The sequence below is a fragment of the Danio aesculapii genome, chromosome 3, assembly GCF_903798145.1.
Source record: "Danio aesculapii chromosome 3, fDanAes4.1, whole genome shotgun sequence".
In the NCBI taxonomy this organism is placed as follows: domain Eukaryota; kingdom Metazoa; phylum Chordata; class Actinopteri; order Cypriniformes; family Danionidae; genus Danio; species Danio aesculapii.
In genome coordinates, this window is record NC_079437.1 from 35698993 (window position 1) to 35716101 (window position 17109).

At 33.3% G+C, this 17109-nt stretch overlaps 1 protein-coding gene across 1 annotated transcript in view; it reads left to right on the forward strand.

Annotated features, from left to right (window-relative positions):
* The first annotated feature begins 499 nt into the window (after positions 1 to 499).
* The window catches only part of si:dkeyp-72e1.9 (syntaxin-binding protein 4), a 94776-nt gene continuing 78166 nt past the window's right edge, over positions 500 to 17109 (forward strand). The window contains exon 1 of the mRNA XM_056453883.1: positions 500 to 564. Coding sequence (XP_056309858.1) covers positions 500 to 564 — 65 coding nt within the window. The remainder of the gene's footprint in view (positions 565 to 17109) is intronic.

The window sequence follows — 17109 nt, forward strand, 5'->3', positions numbered from 1 at the left end:
ACTGCACATATTCACAAATTATAATCTCATATCTCTGTATTATAATCCACTGCTTCAAAGCTTAGTTACCTGTCTATGAAACAAGATGCCCTAAAACGTCTTCTAGGTACGGAGTTTTGCGATGCAGCAACAGTGAGTTGGGACTCTCACATCTTATAACACGCATTCAGACATTACCTGAAAAGTCAAAGTAATGTGACCAGAAAGGTTTGGTTTGTCGACAAGATGTAGATTTTGTCTAGCAGACGGCCAGGTCGGCATGAAAACCACGTGTCTTACAGATTAGAAACTGGCATGGTTGAGTCTCTCTCTCTCGCCTGGCAGTTGCTGTATCGTTGATTTGATGCTGAATGAACGCTGACTCTTGAGCGAGGCTGCGACTCCACCAGCATGACATGAAGTCGGTGATGTGATGTGTCTGGCGGTAATATTCACAGGCAGCTTTTAATTCCGTTTCCAGAGCAGACTATTTCAACCTCCACGTTTCTTTTTGGATGCAATGTCCTATTTGAATCCCCGAGGGAGAGAGCTCGAGCGTTTTGATGGACTTTCGCTCATTTACTGGTAAGACTTTGACATGGGGATAGAGTTTTTGCATGTTGTTTGTTGTTTCCAGCGTTCCCTTTGGCATTTCAGTCACTGGATGAAACTTTATACGTTTGTTTTGTCTTTCATATAAACGACTTAACTCTCAAACTGAATGTAACAAGTAAATAACAACATGTATTAATGAACAGCAGCTTCATGTTCAAATAACCTTCTTACTGACAAGTAAGTCAAGCAAAATTGTGCCGTCTGTAACAGCCTATAATTATTCAACAAACAAGTCCTAGCCTGCAAACAAACAAACAAACAAAAAACGTTTATTTGGGTCTTATTGCGTTTATATTGTATAGACTGTTCATTCATTAATACTGTGATTTCTTCTAGACCAGGGCTTTGTGTGTAAAGGACCCCCAGATGTGATGCTATTAATTTTATAAAGACTTATATATTAATGCATAAAGGAATATTTGGGCTGTTCTTTAGAAAAATTAGCCTTGGATATGTTATTGTGGTATCAATGGCTTTTAGCACTATTTGTAGCACTTTTACTATTTGTATAACCACAACTTAGCTACAAAACAATACTATGGATAGTGTAGCAAAACCCTGGTTAATTTGTGGCGACCATGGTTTAACTATAATAACATGTTTTATTTGTAATAAATCAATAAATAATTGGTAAATAACCAATGGCATAGTGTATTAAAGATAAAAAGTCAGAATTAGCTTGACAATGTTAATTGTTATTTATCTTAGAGATCATTTGTTTATCTTTTCTATACTTTATTACAGTAATCAAATATTTACATCTTATGTTTTACATTTTCTATTATAAATGGTAAAATCCTGAAAATCAGTAAAACAGTTTAGAGTGATTTAGTTTTTTGCATGCATAATCAATTAGTAATAATAATACATTTGTTATAGTCATCCAGATTGGGGGGTGAGTGTTGGGCTAACAACTCACCTCATAAAAACTAGATGTTACCAAACACCAGTATGGTGCGGCTAAATATCAACTTCGATATAAATGGCCCTGGGAGTAAGTAGTACATTTGTAATGAAATTAAATTAACATATTTAAATATTTTGACTATCTAAGTCTTTAAATTACATTTCTTTTTTTCTCTCTCTCTCTCATTTTGATCAACGGACAATTCAAAGTCTTTGAATCTCAGTTTTAAACCCCTTTTGCACTGTTTTTAGTAGAGTATGACAGTATATTTATCGTTTCATTTTGTTACAGTCAAGGTCTTTACTCAGATGTAGATTTTAAATAAAAGGCAATCTGTCACCATCTGAGGGTTTGTTAACACAGTTTGTATTTGTCAGCACTCTTCAAATTCATGTGAAAGTCAGTAACTGCATCTCCAGTGTTGAGCATCACAGAAGGTGTTCGACTGACAGGAGAAAGTGTTCTTGATTGTGAACACATTGAAATTATAGCCATAAAAGAGAAGAATAGCAAACAGCAAGTGTACCTGAGAATGAATCTGCCCGGTGACGTGCTAAATTTAGAGTTTGGTGACCGGGACTTGAATAGACTATTGGGAAGAGACTTAGAGGAGTGATGCCGTCCCATGACCTGGAGGAACACTCTAAACACTGGAATGATGGATATCTCATCAGTTTTCAAACACATGTGTGTCTAGACATGATAAAGCTTCTTTAGCAGATTCTTAAACTATGCTTTAAGAAGTATAGTGCTTTTTTCAGGAAGTCCGGTATATACATATAAACGTACCAAAAAAAAAAAAAATTATATATATATATATATATATATATATATATATATATATATATATATACAAATCAGAAAAGCTGCATGATTTTAAATATGTAAAAGTAAATGTGAAGTACATCTGTCTTTGAATTTGCATGTCAAGTATGGTGTCATCTGCCTAAAATATAACAGTTTAGTCTTTAAAATAAGGTCTTTAAAGTATAACTACAACAGTGTTATTTTAATACCATATTGTATTTTTTTTAATAGCTTGAATTAGTTTAATAGCTTTGAATTAGATATGTTATATTTGCTTGTCTCACTGTATTTAAAGTTAAAGTAAAGTAATACTGTTGTGCATCATTATTTGATGTTATTTAATATATGTATACAACATTTTTATTTTGGACTTTGGCATTAATATATGTAGTTTTAAATTATGAATATTTATAATATTATAATGTTATATAAATATACTAAATATATACTATATTCTCTGACTCTCTGATCACAGCATAGAAGAAAAACCAATCAACATTTTCATTATTATTTTATTAATACATAACTCAAATGTTTTGTTCAATCTATGCTTTAAAAATGTATATGATAGCTTATATCAGAAGTATCAGAGTAAAAACATAAACAAATGCTCATGTGTAAAAAGTTGATGTGATCATGGTGTGCGTATCTCAGCGTTGTGTCCATGTGAGAGCTGTAAACCTGAACACGTGTCCTGTGTCCTGTCACAAAATTACCTTCATTGCGTACAAATGCTGTCCCTGTGTTTGATGGTTTACAAATCAACCCAGATTGTGCCACAAATTCACATTTTTAACAGTAACTTGACCATTTTTGGACCACTAATTTTACTTTCACATACAGATTATCGTGTCCTTTGATTTGTGTGGAACTCTGAATTTGTTACAGGGTAGACAAGGATTTGTATGCATTCATACTTGTGTTTCCGTTTTTTCGTCTAAATAATTTCTGTGGATTTTGCCATTTATGTTTCATAACCAGTTTTAAACCTGTGTAAAAGTTTTGCAGGAAAGGGTTCCCTCTATTACAAGGATACAGTTTTGAGCCTGTGACTGTTATGTCTATATCTGTGGATTAAATACGCAACAGCATTATATGGCAAACTGCGCAGAACATGAATGAGACAGAAGTAGGCCATTATAATGTATACAGGAGATTTATAAATGCAGTCGCAGTATGTACATGCACAATTGAACTAATAATTGGATTGAATCCAGTGTATTTTTTGGATTATAGATTAGACATTAAGCTAATACCTGAGGCACTATGATTATTATAGTCAAAACTAAAACGGAAACTGTAACGTTTCATCAGTCTGAACATAACAGCTCATTGTAATGATGGATATCTGCTCAGTTTACAAATACATGTGTCTAGACTTGATGGAATCACTTTAAAAGATTGAAAACAGGAGATAGAATCATAGTTTTTTTTTGCAGAAAGGTCACTGTTTATAAAATAACATCTTTAAAAACAACACAATCTGCATAATATTAAATGTAAAAGTGAATGTGAAGTCAATCAGTCTTTTAAACCTGTTAAAATATAAAAGGTGTAAAATTAATTATGTGATATATCGAATATTTGTTACAAAATATAATGCAAAACTACTAAAACTTTGACTAAAATTCAAGTAAAAACATTAAATATAATGATTCTAATCACAATTAGACTGATTTATTAATAAAAATACATTTCACGTTTTTGCCTTTTGTTTGTTTTGGTCTTGTATAATGATGAGTTCTGGTTAACCGGTTTCTTCCATCAGTTTTCTTATGGTTCATCAATTATTCAACTTTCTTTCCAACACTTTTATAAAGACTCTGCTTTTCTGTTATGCACATGTTTTCTATTAATATATATCAAAACACATATGAAGAGTTCAGATGCAAAAACTACTAAATGCCTTTTAAATGTCCTCCTAAAATGAGCATTTTTCTCAGCCTCCTATATTTATGTTCAGTTATTTCCCTTTAAAGGCAATGAAAATAACTTATTAGTCACTATGAAAGTAAAATTACTGGGTCCACACACAGGAGTCGGAGAAAAATACAAATTTTAGGTGAAAATATTAGATGGCATTTTGAGGATTTTGCATCTAAACTCGTCATATACAACTATGGAAAATTCTTAGTTTCTCTGGATATTTTATATAATTGCTTGTGTCATTTTTGTTTTATTTTGTAAACTAGAGATGACATTTCATCCAGATTTTAAATAAAATAAATAATAAAATTTAAATAAATAAAATGCTTTTTAAGAATTAAAAAACAGAAAAAGGTGGCATGTTTCAGACATGTTTATTAGAATTTTTTCGTAATTCAGTTTTTTTCCAAAAATGAAAATATACAATTTTTACAATCAGATAGAAAAATACTTTTAAACAACTATTACCTCATATATACCCCCCACCCCATTATATGCACATCAGGAAACACAGAATAACTGTAGTTTAGATCAATTATATTTAAATTTGACATTCATAGTATCAGATGAGGGTTAAGTGTTCAAGATTTCTTTGACGTCGCATATATAGATTTTCCACACCGTCAGAATGTCCAGTTTAGCATGGTTGATTCGTGCTGATGACAGTTCCAGATACAGTATTTCCAATAGAGAATGTAACCAATGCTTAACAGAAAGATCATGGTGAGGTTTCCACCTCTGTATCAACATTTTCTTTGTAGCAGTTGAAGCAGCTAACCAAAATTTACGGACCTTTGCATTTAAAGGAGAAAGAGAGTTATCAGTCAATAATAACAATACAGGATCTTTGGAAAAACAAATTTTTGTAACTTTAAATAAAATGTCCAGCACAGAATCCCAAAGTTTTAGCACCTCCGGACATTCATATGTAAAATGTATCTGGACACTGTGGTTCATAGAACTTACAATAAGGATGTGGAGATAAACCTATGATATGCTGTATATGTTCAGACATGTTAATAATCATTTCTAGACAATGCAATGTTCTAACTTTAATGCAAAGAATTAATATTTGCATTAATAAACTTGATTTTTTAATCTTTTTTTATTTTGCCCTTTTCTAAAAAATAAATTAAAATGCTCTAAAAAGACAATGATTGTATTTTAGATTTTGAAGTCAGACCTTTAGAGAATATATAAAATGATTCTCCATAGCTGTATAAATACCATTAATCGACTTCAAAACTGCATCATTAAATTACCATCTCCGTCCTTCCGTAATATGAGGGAAAAACAATTCCAGCAATCCCTTCATGTTCATCCCTCTCAGTGTTGTTTTTATGCTGACAGCATCAAGCGTGATTAAAAGTGCATGATATGTTGTGACATTTTTTCATGGATGTGCTTCTGTTTGTTGCCTATGGAGGGCAGTCACAGGCCCGGGATGCGGCGGTTAGTAAACAGGTCAGGCTGGTCTGTCAGACTGTTTCAGATTAACCCATTTCGCCATGCGTGGTGGTCCAGCACGGAAACTTGGAACCTGAGTAAAGCTGCCACCCTCATTTCCCATTCTTCATTACTGCAATGGGTGGCACGTTTACTGAGCTTTTCCACGATGAAAAACAAGAAGCGGCCCTGGCCAAAAACTGACTTGACATAGTGCATCTCCGCTGTTGTGATTTCTCAATGTGGACTGGATTATCCCGTAATCTGATAACAACCCACTGTGCAGATTTGGTGATTAAAGTTCTGATGCAATGGGTGGTTGGCATGCCTGCCGGAAGGAAAAGCGACATTATCTGCATTAGTATTGTTGTTTGTGTTAGTTTAGCTTGTGTCATTAGGTGTTTATTTTAGCTTGTATTAGTTTAGTTTGTTTCTTTAGGTGTGTGTAGACATATTTGCATATAGAGATACTGAATTGTGCTGACATTTTGCTTTTTTAGTGATTCACGACTTCACATATGATGGCGTTAATTGCCTTTGAGACCTTTATATATCACAAAGTTGTCATAAGCTGCAAAATAGGGTTATTTTAAAAGGTAATAATGAAGGGAACTCTTGCTTTTATGTAAATGTCCAGAGTAAGCAAATGTTTCAAACAAATTAAACTTAGTAAAGTACATTTTGTAAGATTTTACAATAAGGTCTCATTAGACAACATCAGTTAAAAAGCTGAGCTTAAAAAGGTTATGACTTTTGCTTTTTAATAAGTTATTAAACATTTACTAAAAATGAAAATCAACTAAGATTAATAAATGCTTCATAAATAGTTTTCATTATTAGTTTATTGAATTGAATTATCCAATGTTAATAAATGGATTATTTTTTGTTAGTGTTAGCGCACAATAGGCTTATAAAGAGTTTGAATGTTTTAAAGCAGTCTTGAGCATGTCGAAGGCCAGATTAACAACACTATATGAATATGTTAAAATACTTATGTTTAAAAACAGTAACTATTAGGTTCTTAAGCATTTGGTGCTGTTATGAACAACCACTGTGAATGCAGAAATCTGAATGATCATACAAGGTTTTATACAGTGTTAATTATAAATAACTATTCACTGTATTTTTGAAGTGTCCATGATAATATCATTGTTCATTATCACAATATATTGTATTACTGAACATCGGCATGTGTTTACTGATGACATGAATTCTTATTAAATCTTATAAATTGAATAATTTGCTCTTCAAATCCTCCTTAAACAATCTTAAAACTAAAAAAACTAAAAGTTACAGTTTATTGAAAACTACATTGAAAATATTAATAATGCTATTAATTTGAAACACACAAAACATTTTTTAGGAAAGCTATCAAACAAATTTATTCATTTATACTTTTATTTATGTTTATTTAAAAAAATTATGTTATTTTCTAAACAACAATTTATAACATGGGCTCTTGTATGTGTGCAATAGATTTATATATTTTTCCTGTCATTGTTGTCATGATAAATTAATCACATGACAGTTAGATACTTGGCTCTAAAGAACTGACTGCACGACTAGTTATTTTACAGTGAGCAAAAAAAAAGCTTATTTCACAAATAAATACGCTTGTTCAAACTACTTATTTAAAATGAGCTGAAACAAGTTTTTGGGACAACTCAATTGCTTTATGTTCAATCCACTTAAATTTGTTACGTTAACTTAATCGATTTGTGTTGGGACAACATGAATAAATTGTGTTGAACCCTGATTTTTTTTACAGTGTAAATAGCATATCTGAACTTTCCACATTCAGTCTCTCCACATATGTCTGTCATCTTGGCACAGTCAACGTGTTGTCACTCACAGTAAAAATCTGTAAACCATGCCACAATATTTCACAGCCTTCGGTTATAAAAAAACACAGAAAAAAGTAAACAAATAATTCTTGCTTTCACAGGTGAGAATATGTTTTTTTATATATACAGTATGTATAAATGTACTAATACAGCTTCCTATGTTAGTAAATGGCATTTTTGCTAATTCCTTGCTTTTATATTGTGTCAGTTTAGCAAAATTATCTGCTAGTGTCTTTCAGATATAGATATTCATATATGTGTGTGCAACTATAATACTTTATTACCTATTTTATCTATTTAATTATAATACCTGTTTAATACCTATTTTATATTATACTCTATAGACACGTTTATACAAATAGTAATGCATTTTTCTGAGATTTTATCACCAATCATCAACATACAGGCCTAAAATAAATATATAATTTTCATGTTCAATACAATCCTTTTGTATTTTAAGCAGGTATTGCAAGGTGAATAGTCCCAATCCATTTGTTCGCAGTTTTAGTAAGATCTCTTGTAAGTTCTAATCAATATCAAAAGATTTATTTTAGCTTTTAAGACATTCGATCACAGAAAATAAAACCAAAAAATCTTTTTGTTTTTCATTCAGTATTCTAAAACTAAAATAAAATGTCAAAAATAGACCAAATGTGTATTAAATATAAGTGATAGCATCAAAATATAAAATTGTAAAATAATTGTAAATATTAATTCAAACTAATAAGAATAGAAATATGATATTAAAGTAACACCAAAGAGAGTTATGTTTTAGATATATTATTGAAGTCTTGTTTTGAATGAGAACCATGAAAACTGAAAGATATGACATGCAGAAGCATGGCCTATATGCATTAATTCTGTGCATCATGAGAAATCACATGGACAGACAATCTGTCATGAATCATCATTTATAGGATTTACAGCTGCAGCGGTTTAAGAGGGGTGAAGGGCCGTTGGCTTTCTGAGATACTTGCGCGGTGAGATATAGAGACATTTGGAGCACATTAGAAGCATTGATACACATTTATAAACACAAATATTAATTTATTTCTTAAACACTTGTCATCATCCAAAGCTTCAATGGAAAAAATTTGCTGCGCAATGTAAGTACTGCAACTTCAACACACAAACAATCATATATACTCGCACATTTCCAGTATTAACATACTACTGTTATCAAATTTGCTTTAGCATGTTGTGTTCTAACATTGTCTGTCAGGCTGTGTGATATTGAGTGTGTGCTGTTTACTGATTAGTGTAACACTATATGAAAGCCTCTGCATGCACAGCATAAACGTTGTGTCCTGTACTGATGATTTTGGTTTATTTTTATTACAATCTAGGGTTTTTTCAGGATGTTCTCAGGACATTTCAATAGCTCATCCTTAACTGTCTTTTCTAGCACATTATGCAAAGCCTTCCAGTGCTAAATATCTGCCATTCTGCCTGAGCTGTGCCGTGGTGCCATTCTCTGGCATGGTGGATTCTTGAATAAAGAACAGCTGTCTCCTGTATCACAGTGGCTGCCCTCAAAGACTATTTATAGCCTTTTGGTACCAGGCTTTATAAATGTGGGCACAGTCGACCTTTTTAGAGCACATGAGATGAAAACTCTTCTATGCTACTCTTTCTCTGTGACTGGTATATCAATGCATGGCTTAGATTATTTTATATATATATATATATATATATATATATATATATATATATATATATATATATATATATATATATATATATATATATATATATATATATTTATATATATATATATATATATATATATATATATATATATATATATATATATATATATTGTGCAGGAGTTGCACAAAAATTGACTGTTTATCACTTGGTTAGAGAGTGAAATAGAGCAAAATGAGTCCTAAAACGCAGAAATAAGCATTATAAATGTCTGAAATGATGTTTGTTGCTATCACACATACAATATATTATTTATGTGTTATTTATGTGGAAATTTAAAGGGATAGGTCACCCAAAAATGAAAATTCTGTCATCATTTTCTCATGGTCCACTTGTTTAATATATTGAAGACTTCTGTTTGGAAACTACCATAGTGCTATGGATGTCAGGGGCTGGTTAACATCATTCTTTAAATATTATTTTCTTTAGTGTTCAACAAAAGGTTTGGAAACACTTAAGGGTGGGATAAATGTGAATTATTAGTTGTCATTTTAGCTCAATCGCCTCACAGCAAGAAAGTCGCTGTTTCAAGCCCCGGCTGGGTCAGTTGACATTTCTGTGTGGAGTTTGCATATTCTCCTTATGTTCGTATGGGTTTCCTCCAGGTGCTCCGGTTTCTCCTAAAGTCCAGACCTGCACTATTGGTGAATTGAGTAAGCTAAATTGGCTGTAGTGTATGAGTGTGAATGCAAGAGTGTATTGATGTTTCCCAGTGTTGGATTGCAGCTGGAAGGGCATCCTCTGTGTAAACATATGCTGGATAAGTTGGTGGTTCATTATACTGTGGCGATCCCTGATTAATAAAGGGACTAAGCCGAAAAGAAAATGAATGAATGAATGAATAATTGTCATTTTTAGGTGAGCTATCTCTTATTAGTTTTTCTCCGCTCATGATAATATCAGCAATTCACAGCTTACAATTTTTAAAGGTCCCGTGAAGTGCTTTAAAATGTCCATCTTTACTCGATGTTTGATGTAATCTCAACTGAAAAATGAAGAGAGGGTGGGAGATAGGGTAGCTCCTCCCCTTTAAAAAAACAGCCAATAACATTTTGTTTGTATCTCACCATGTCCAGTGAGAGCGGTTGTGATTAAAGTGAAAAGCAATCATGAAGGGGGTGGGGCATGTCAGATACTAGAGAGCATTTGATTGGTCATAATTTGATGAAAAACGTATGAGGTGATGTGAAAAAAATTGTTGATTCATTTACAGTAGGTTGAGGTGATAAACTGCCAGCTTTGAATGTTTATATCAGGTTTATATCTTCTAAACGCAAATATTATCACTGTTTTGGAGCAAACTAGCTAATGGATATTAAAGGAACAATACTCTTACTAACATCTAAAAAACTTTATTTTAAGTTTACAGGATCTTTAAGATTTGATGTGTCTTGGAAAAGGCAGTTGCAAACAAGTGGCTTAATGAAACTACAGAGGTTATGAGGGACATTAAGGGCCCTATCATACACCCGGCGCAATAAGGCGCAAGACGTGTTTGCCACAATGTGTTGCTATTTTCAGACCAGCACAACCCTAATTTTCATTTTAAGTCCGCCATGTAAATAGCAAATGCACCATGGCGTGACGCAACTGACTCTTAAAGGGAATGGGAGATGAGACTCTGATTGGTTTATTTTCAAAACACACCCATAACTCATTAAGAGCTCAACCCGGGATGCAGAGCGTATTTTTCCATTCTTTAAATAGCAAAAGTGGATTGGGACACGCCTTTAATGCTTTTGTGCCATTTTGCGCCTTTTGCACTGTAGACTTTGCGCCTAGATCGTTAAATTAGAGCCCAAAATATCATCAAAGACCATTCCTGCAGCCATGTTGTAAAAACTTTACAATTTGCACATTTAAAAAAAGACTGAAAGACTTGTTGTAGGTTTATGATAGTGATGATGTTGCTATCATTCGACCATGTTGTGTTTTTTTTTGTAGACATTTATTTTATAACTTTTACTTCTGGTGATTGTAAAGTGTTTTAATTCATGCAAATCATCTTAAATGTAAAAGTTATTAACAATTGTTGATCAGAAAGGGGTTATTATACCAAGCCAGCAGGAAAATCCTAATTCTGAGGATGTTTGTCACTTGTAAATATAAAGTCGTGAGGACCTTTTTTTCAGAAATAAAGCTACCAATACTGTCACAATGCAAAACAAGGAAATTTTAGGTCACACTTTATTTTGATGGTCCCTTTGTTGAATTTAAGTTACATGCCAACTAATTCTCATTAAATCATAAGTAGACTGTTAGGGTTGGGGTTAGGGTTAAAGTTGACATGTACGTGCAAAATTTCTTTTAATCAGTTAAATGTCAGTAACAGTATCAACAAAGCAGTATCAACAGATATTAAGCAGACAGTCTACTAATACTCAAATGGACCATCAAAATAAAGTGTTACCCAATTTTATTTCTAAAGCACATTTCAAATAGCAACTGCTGACCAAAGTGTTGTACAAAACATGACAACCTACAAACATACCAACATAGAATGTAAAAGAATTAGAGAAAGTCTTTATAATGAAACACAATCCTAAATTACATAGTAACAAATTTAATATCCTAAAGAAAAAGAACTCCAATATCGGCTGACAGCCTAATATATGTAGGTACTTCATTCCAGTCCAGGGGTCAGAAATCGGAAATCTCAGTCTCATTTTAGTTTCAGACCAAATAGAGGCACAGAGAGCATCATGGTATTATAAAATCATAATGATCTAGAGCAGTTTCTTGGAAGAAGGAGATCAGTGATATATTCTGGAGCATGACAATGTAATGCCTTGTAAACAAATAATAATACCTTATAATTTAATATGATATTCAACTGTCAGCCAGTCTAGAGATGCAAGAATTCGGTAAGGAACCTGGCAGCAGCATTCTTTACTCATTGTAGATAGGCTCAATAAAATTTTGACGATCAATAATCAAGCCTAGGTATGATAAAAAGCATGAATCAAACTCTCAATATTTTTCGTTTTTTTCTGATAAACTTTACAATAGACCTAAGATTATTTTTAGACTATTTTAACAACTGTGCTAATTTGCTTATCAAACTTCAAAAATCACTATTTTATCACTATTCACATGAGCATGAAAATTTGCAGATAGTGGGCCTAAATGATTGTTAATCAAAATATAGAAGCTGGTGGACCAAAAGCTACAGTGTAAAAAAGTTGACTCAACTCAAAGTTGTTAGGCAACTTAAATCAAGTCAAGTGCAGTAATTGGGTTGAAAGTTGGGTTGAAAGCTCTGCAGCAAGTTGTCTTACAACTTTGAGTTGAGTCAACTTTTTTTAGTGTACAATCTTGGATTTAGAATAAACAGTAATTTTTCAGAAGTACATTTTTCCCTAAAGGCTCTGGTAATGTGTACATATTAGGGTCTAAAAAGTACAAAAGGGTACCTTTTGAATAGATTCAGCCCCAGTGACAGCTTTTTATTTGTGACAGTAAATGATTACAGCATTTCCTAAGTGGCTGGATTCATAAAACTATTTAAAACAAATCATTGTACCTAAATTGAGCCAGTGATTGTTCAGCTTTTACTACTTATTTTCAGTGATTAAATTTCATGCTGTTTCCATTGAAACACTGTCATTGGCTGGTATATATTTTTTAAAACCTCTACTTTAGGTTATCTTCTTATTATTTGTTTTATGTTGTATGTGTGTAAAAGAGTGTGTATGGGTGTTTCCCAGTGTTGGGTTGCGGCTGGAAGGGCATCTTTGCGGTTCATTTCGCTGTGGAAACCCCTGATTAATAAAGGGACTAAGCCAAAAAGAAAATGAATGAATGAATGTTGGTTTACAAAACCACACCTGAGAGCATGTTCTTTTAACAGAATAAGGTGTCTGGGGTAGTTGGAGATGGTGGGGTGCAGGGGTCTCTCGGGACCATGACCTGACCCTCATTGGGGTTGATTGAAAGGTTGTCCTGACAGATTATTGAGCGCAATAAAGTCCTCGTCCCAGACATGGCTTGATATGCGGATGTTCAAATAACACTTGACATTTTAACCTCATGAGAGGATTTACAGAAGAAATTTAAGGCAAGCCAGACAGAGTGCTTTAAGTCAGCGTATAGTTTGTTGTGATCATTTCGAAAATAAGCTTATCATGACTAAAAGCTAATCCTGAAATTACATCATTACAGCCTGTGAGTTTGGCACAAGAGGTCACACCGCGGACTTGACAGACTGTGGACAGTCGTCGCTAGTTATTTACATGGTTAACCAAGACTGTACCATCTGATGCTTGTTTTCACATTGCCTGCTAGAATTACAAGAATGATGCAAATGACAGAAGGGCTCTTCAATATGATGATATGTATTGTATGTGGGAAATAAACAGTCTATCATTCATATTATGCTGTTTATTTCATGATGTTGCATAATATGTTGTTTACAGTATTACTTTCCTCATTTGGATTACCACAATTTTAGACTCCAACAGGGGGATGCAGGCAGAAAATTGAATAACAATATTTACATTTTGCAATATTTTATGTTGTAGTCATTAGTGTTTTGTATTTTTTTCAATATTATAGCAATATAGCAATCAATTGCCAGGAATTTGTATTGTCACAAATAATCAGCAACACTTTGTTTAAAGGTGTCCTTGTTACACGTTCCATGTACTCGCTATAGTAAAAGTAAAAAATATAGTAAAATTGTGCAATATAATAAATATGTGCATAATTGCATTCAACTAAACCTGAACATAATTTGCATTCTAACCCTAATCATTTACTGTATTCAGTAGGTGGAATGAATTTTTTTTTACTCAGTAATTAAATTAACAGTTTAAGACTTTAACAAGGACACCATAAAAAAAAATCATAACCAAATAATCACATATGATTGAGTAACTTTTTGAACATATATTTTAAAATGGGAAAAAGAAATAAGACTTTCTGTGTGGTCAATATATAGAAACTAAGAATTAATGGCATTTACAGAAAAGGTAGTATGTATAGACCCTTTTGAAAATCAATATATTTATCCATTTCTTAGAGAATAAAGCAAAATATTTGGTGCTGTTTTATTATATCATTGGTATTATATTATTTGGTACTGTTATGTCTATCAAAATATTTTGATCACCTTACACCTTTAGGAACAGGAAGAAAAAACATTTAATTGAAAATAAATTACAAAATCTCTTCAAAATTGTATACTTTTTAATGTTTCTCTAATTTTTTTTCTGTTTATTAAAATTGTATTTAATATTCTTCATCAACATGTTAAATTGGTTGTACAAATTTTTGGACCGTGATCTTAAGTTTTTTGTTAGATTTGTTAGAATTTTGGCTTTGGTAGTGACTAATCTAATATACAGTCACTGGCCACTTTATTAGGTACACCTGTCCAACTGATCATTAATGCAAATTACTAATCAGCCAATCACATGGCAGCAACTCAATGCATTTAGGCATGTAGACATGGTCAAGACGATCTGCTGCAGTTCAAACCGAGAATCAGATTAGGGAAGAAATGAGATTTAAGTGACTTTGAATGTGGCATGGTTGTTGGTGCCAGACGGGCTGGTCTGAGTATTTTAGAAACTGCTGATCTACTTGGATTTTTACGCACAACACAATCATCTCTAGGGTTTCTCTAGGGAAAAAGAGAAAATTTCCAGTGAGCGGCAGGTCTGTTGGCACAAATGCCTTGTTGATGGCAGAGGCCAGAGGAGAATGGCCAGACTGGTTTGAGCTGATAGAAAGGCAACAGTAACTCAAATAACCACTCATAACAATCGAAGGTCTGCAGAAGAGCATCTTTGAATGCACAACACATCAAACCTTGAGGTGGATGAGCTACAGCAGCGGAAGACCACACCGAGTGCCACTCCTGTCAGCTAAGAACAGGAAACTGAGGCTGCAATTCACACAGGCTCACCAAAATTGGACAATAGATCATTGGAAAAACATTGCCTGGTCTAATGAGTATAGATTTTGTGCTGCGACATTTGGATGGTAGGGTCAGAATTTGGCATCAACAACATGAAAGCATGGATCCATCCTGCCTTGTATCAACGGTTCAGGCAGCATTTAGGCATTAAGGCAGTTCTGAAGGCAAAAATTGGTCCAACCCCATACTAGTAAGGTGTACCTAATAAATTGGCCGTTGAGTATATATACACACATATAGTTTTGTAAATCATCCTATAGAAAATATAAATTTATACCAGAGATCTGTGACTTATGAACCTATTTATTCTGAGCACTGTATATATGGTTAAGACATAAGATGACTTACATTTGAATATTATGCCATGTCGCCCAGCCATAAATGACAGGCCTAAAAATCTAAAGCAAACACACACTTCAAAACAGCTTTTGGAACAACCTAATGTCACTTGTTGTGGACTATAGCTCAAGTTAGTGATAAAAAGTGTTCTCTGACTCACAGGACATGTGTCAAGGTAAATGACAGAGAGGAGTTACATGGTGTCAATGCATTTAAGGCAAAATGTCACTCTGACTCGAACTAGGGCGCAAGCAGCACTATTTGTTGGGCACTTACTGACAATAATCTCTTTTAACAGGTAGATGCATTATGCATGCAGTTAGTCATTTCCAAGAGTGTGATTTTTTTGAAACCTACCAAATGCAAAGACATTACACACGATTCTGTAAGAATTCCAAAATCTGAGCAAATCTGAACGGAGTAATCCATCTATTGTGTAATTTTACCTCAAGCATGTGTAAATCTGATTGCTGTGTGTGAAAGGAAAGCACTCTGGCTTCAGATGGATGGCCGTAGACAATAACACTGGCTAAAAATGGAAACGGGCGAGAGATTAAATATGTCTTTCTGAGTTGACAAGGATTTAGAGTTTTCTGCTTTTGCACAAATGTTGTTTTCCTCCCAAAGCATCAGCGTTTCCTGTTTTTCCAACTCACAAAATAACCACGGTGCCAATGTGATTTCACACCATTAGGAACTCAAAAACAACATTCAATATGATACACTAAAAACAACCTTTTCAGAAAGTAAACTATTGTACATAAAGGATCTATACAGGTATATTTGTATATCTAAAATGCACAAAGAAAAGATACCATCCGACGGCTTTGTACATTTATGTTAATGGCTAAACTGGTGCCCATTGTTGGACATAGAAAAAATGCATTTCTGATACCTTCTTGTATTTTTCTACAGAAGAAAGTCAGTCATGCAAATCAAAAACAACAGTCAATATGATACTGTAAAAACAACCTATTCAGAAAGGAAACATTTGTACATAAAGGGTCCATACAAGTGCATATTTGTATATCTAAAAAGCTCTAAGTGTAGCGTTTGGAAAGATGGCAACCGACAGCTTTGTACATTTATGTGGGTGAATAAATTGGTGTCCATTGTTGGACATAAAAAAGGCATTTCTGAAATCTTCTTGTATTTGTCTACAGAAGAAAGATAGTCAGGCATTTTGTAAATTAACTTTTGAAAATAAAACATTTTTAAATAAATATTTGAGTTTTTTTTTATTAAACTTAAACTATAATATGGCTATTTCTCACTGTTGATTTTACTGCATTAAACAATTTTTATTAACTAGACCAGGGGTCACCAAACATTTTCTTATGAAGGGCCAAAAACCAAACTTATCTGAGGGATGTGGGCCGAAAGTACATTAAAGTTTCCATGAGTGATCTCCTAAGTTATTTCCTAATATTTAAAAATAACGGGCGTCACGGTGGCACAGTGGTTAGCATGATCGCTTCACAGCAAGAAGATCGCTGGTTCAAGCCTCGGCTGGGTCAGTTGGCATTTCTGTGTGGAGTTTGCATGTTCTCCCCGTGAACGTGTGGGTTTCTTCCGGGTGCTCCGGTTTTCGAAGTCCAAAGACATGTGGTACAGGTGAA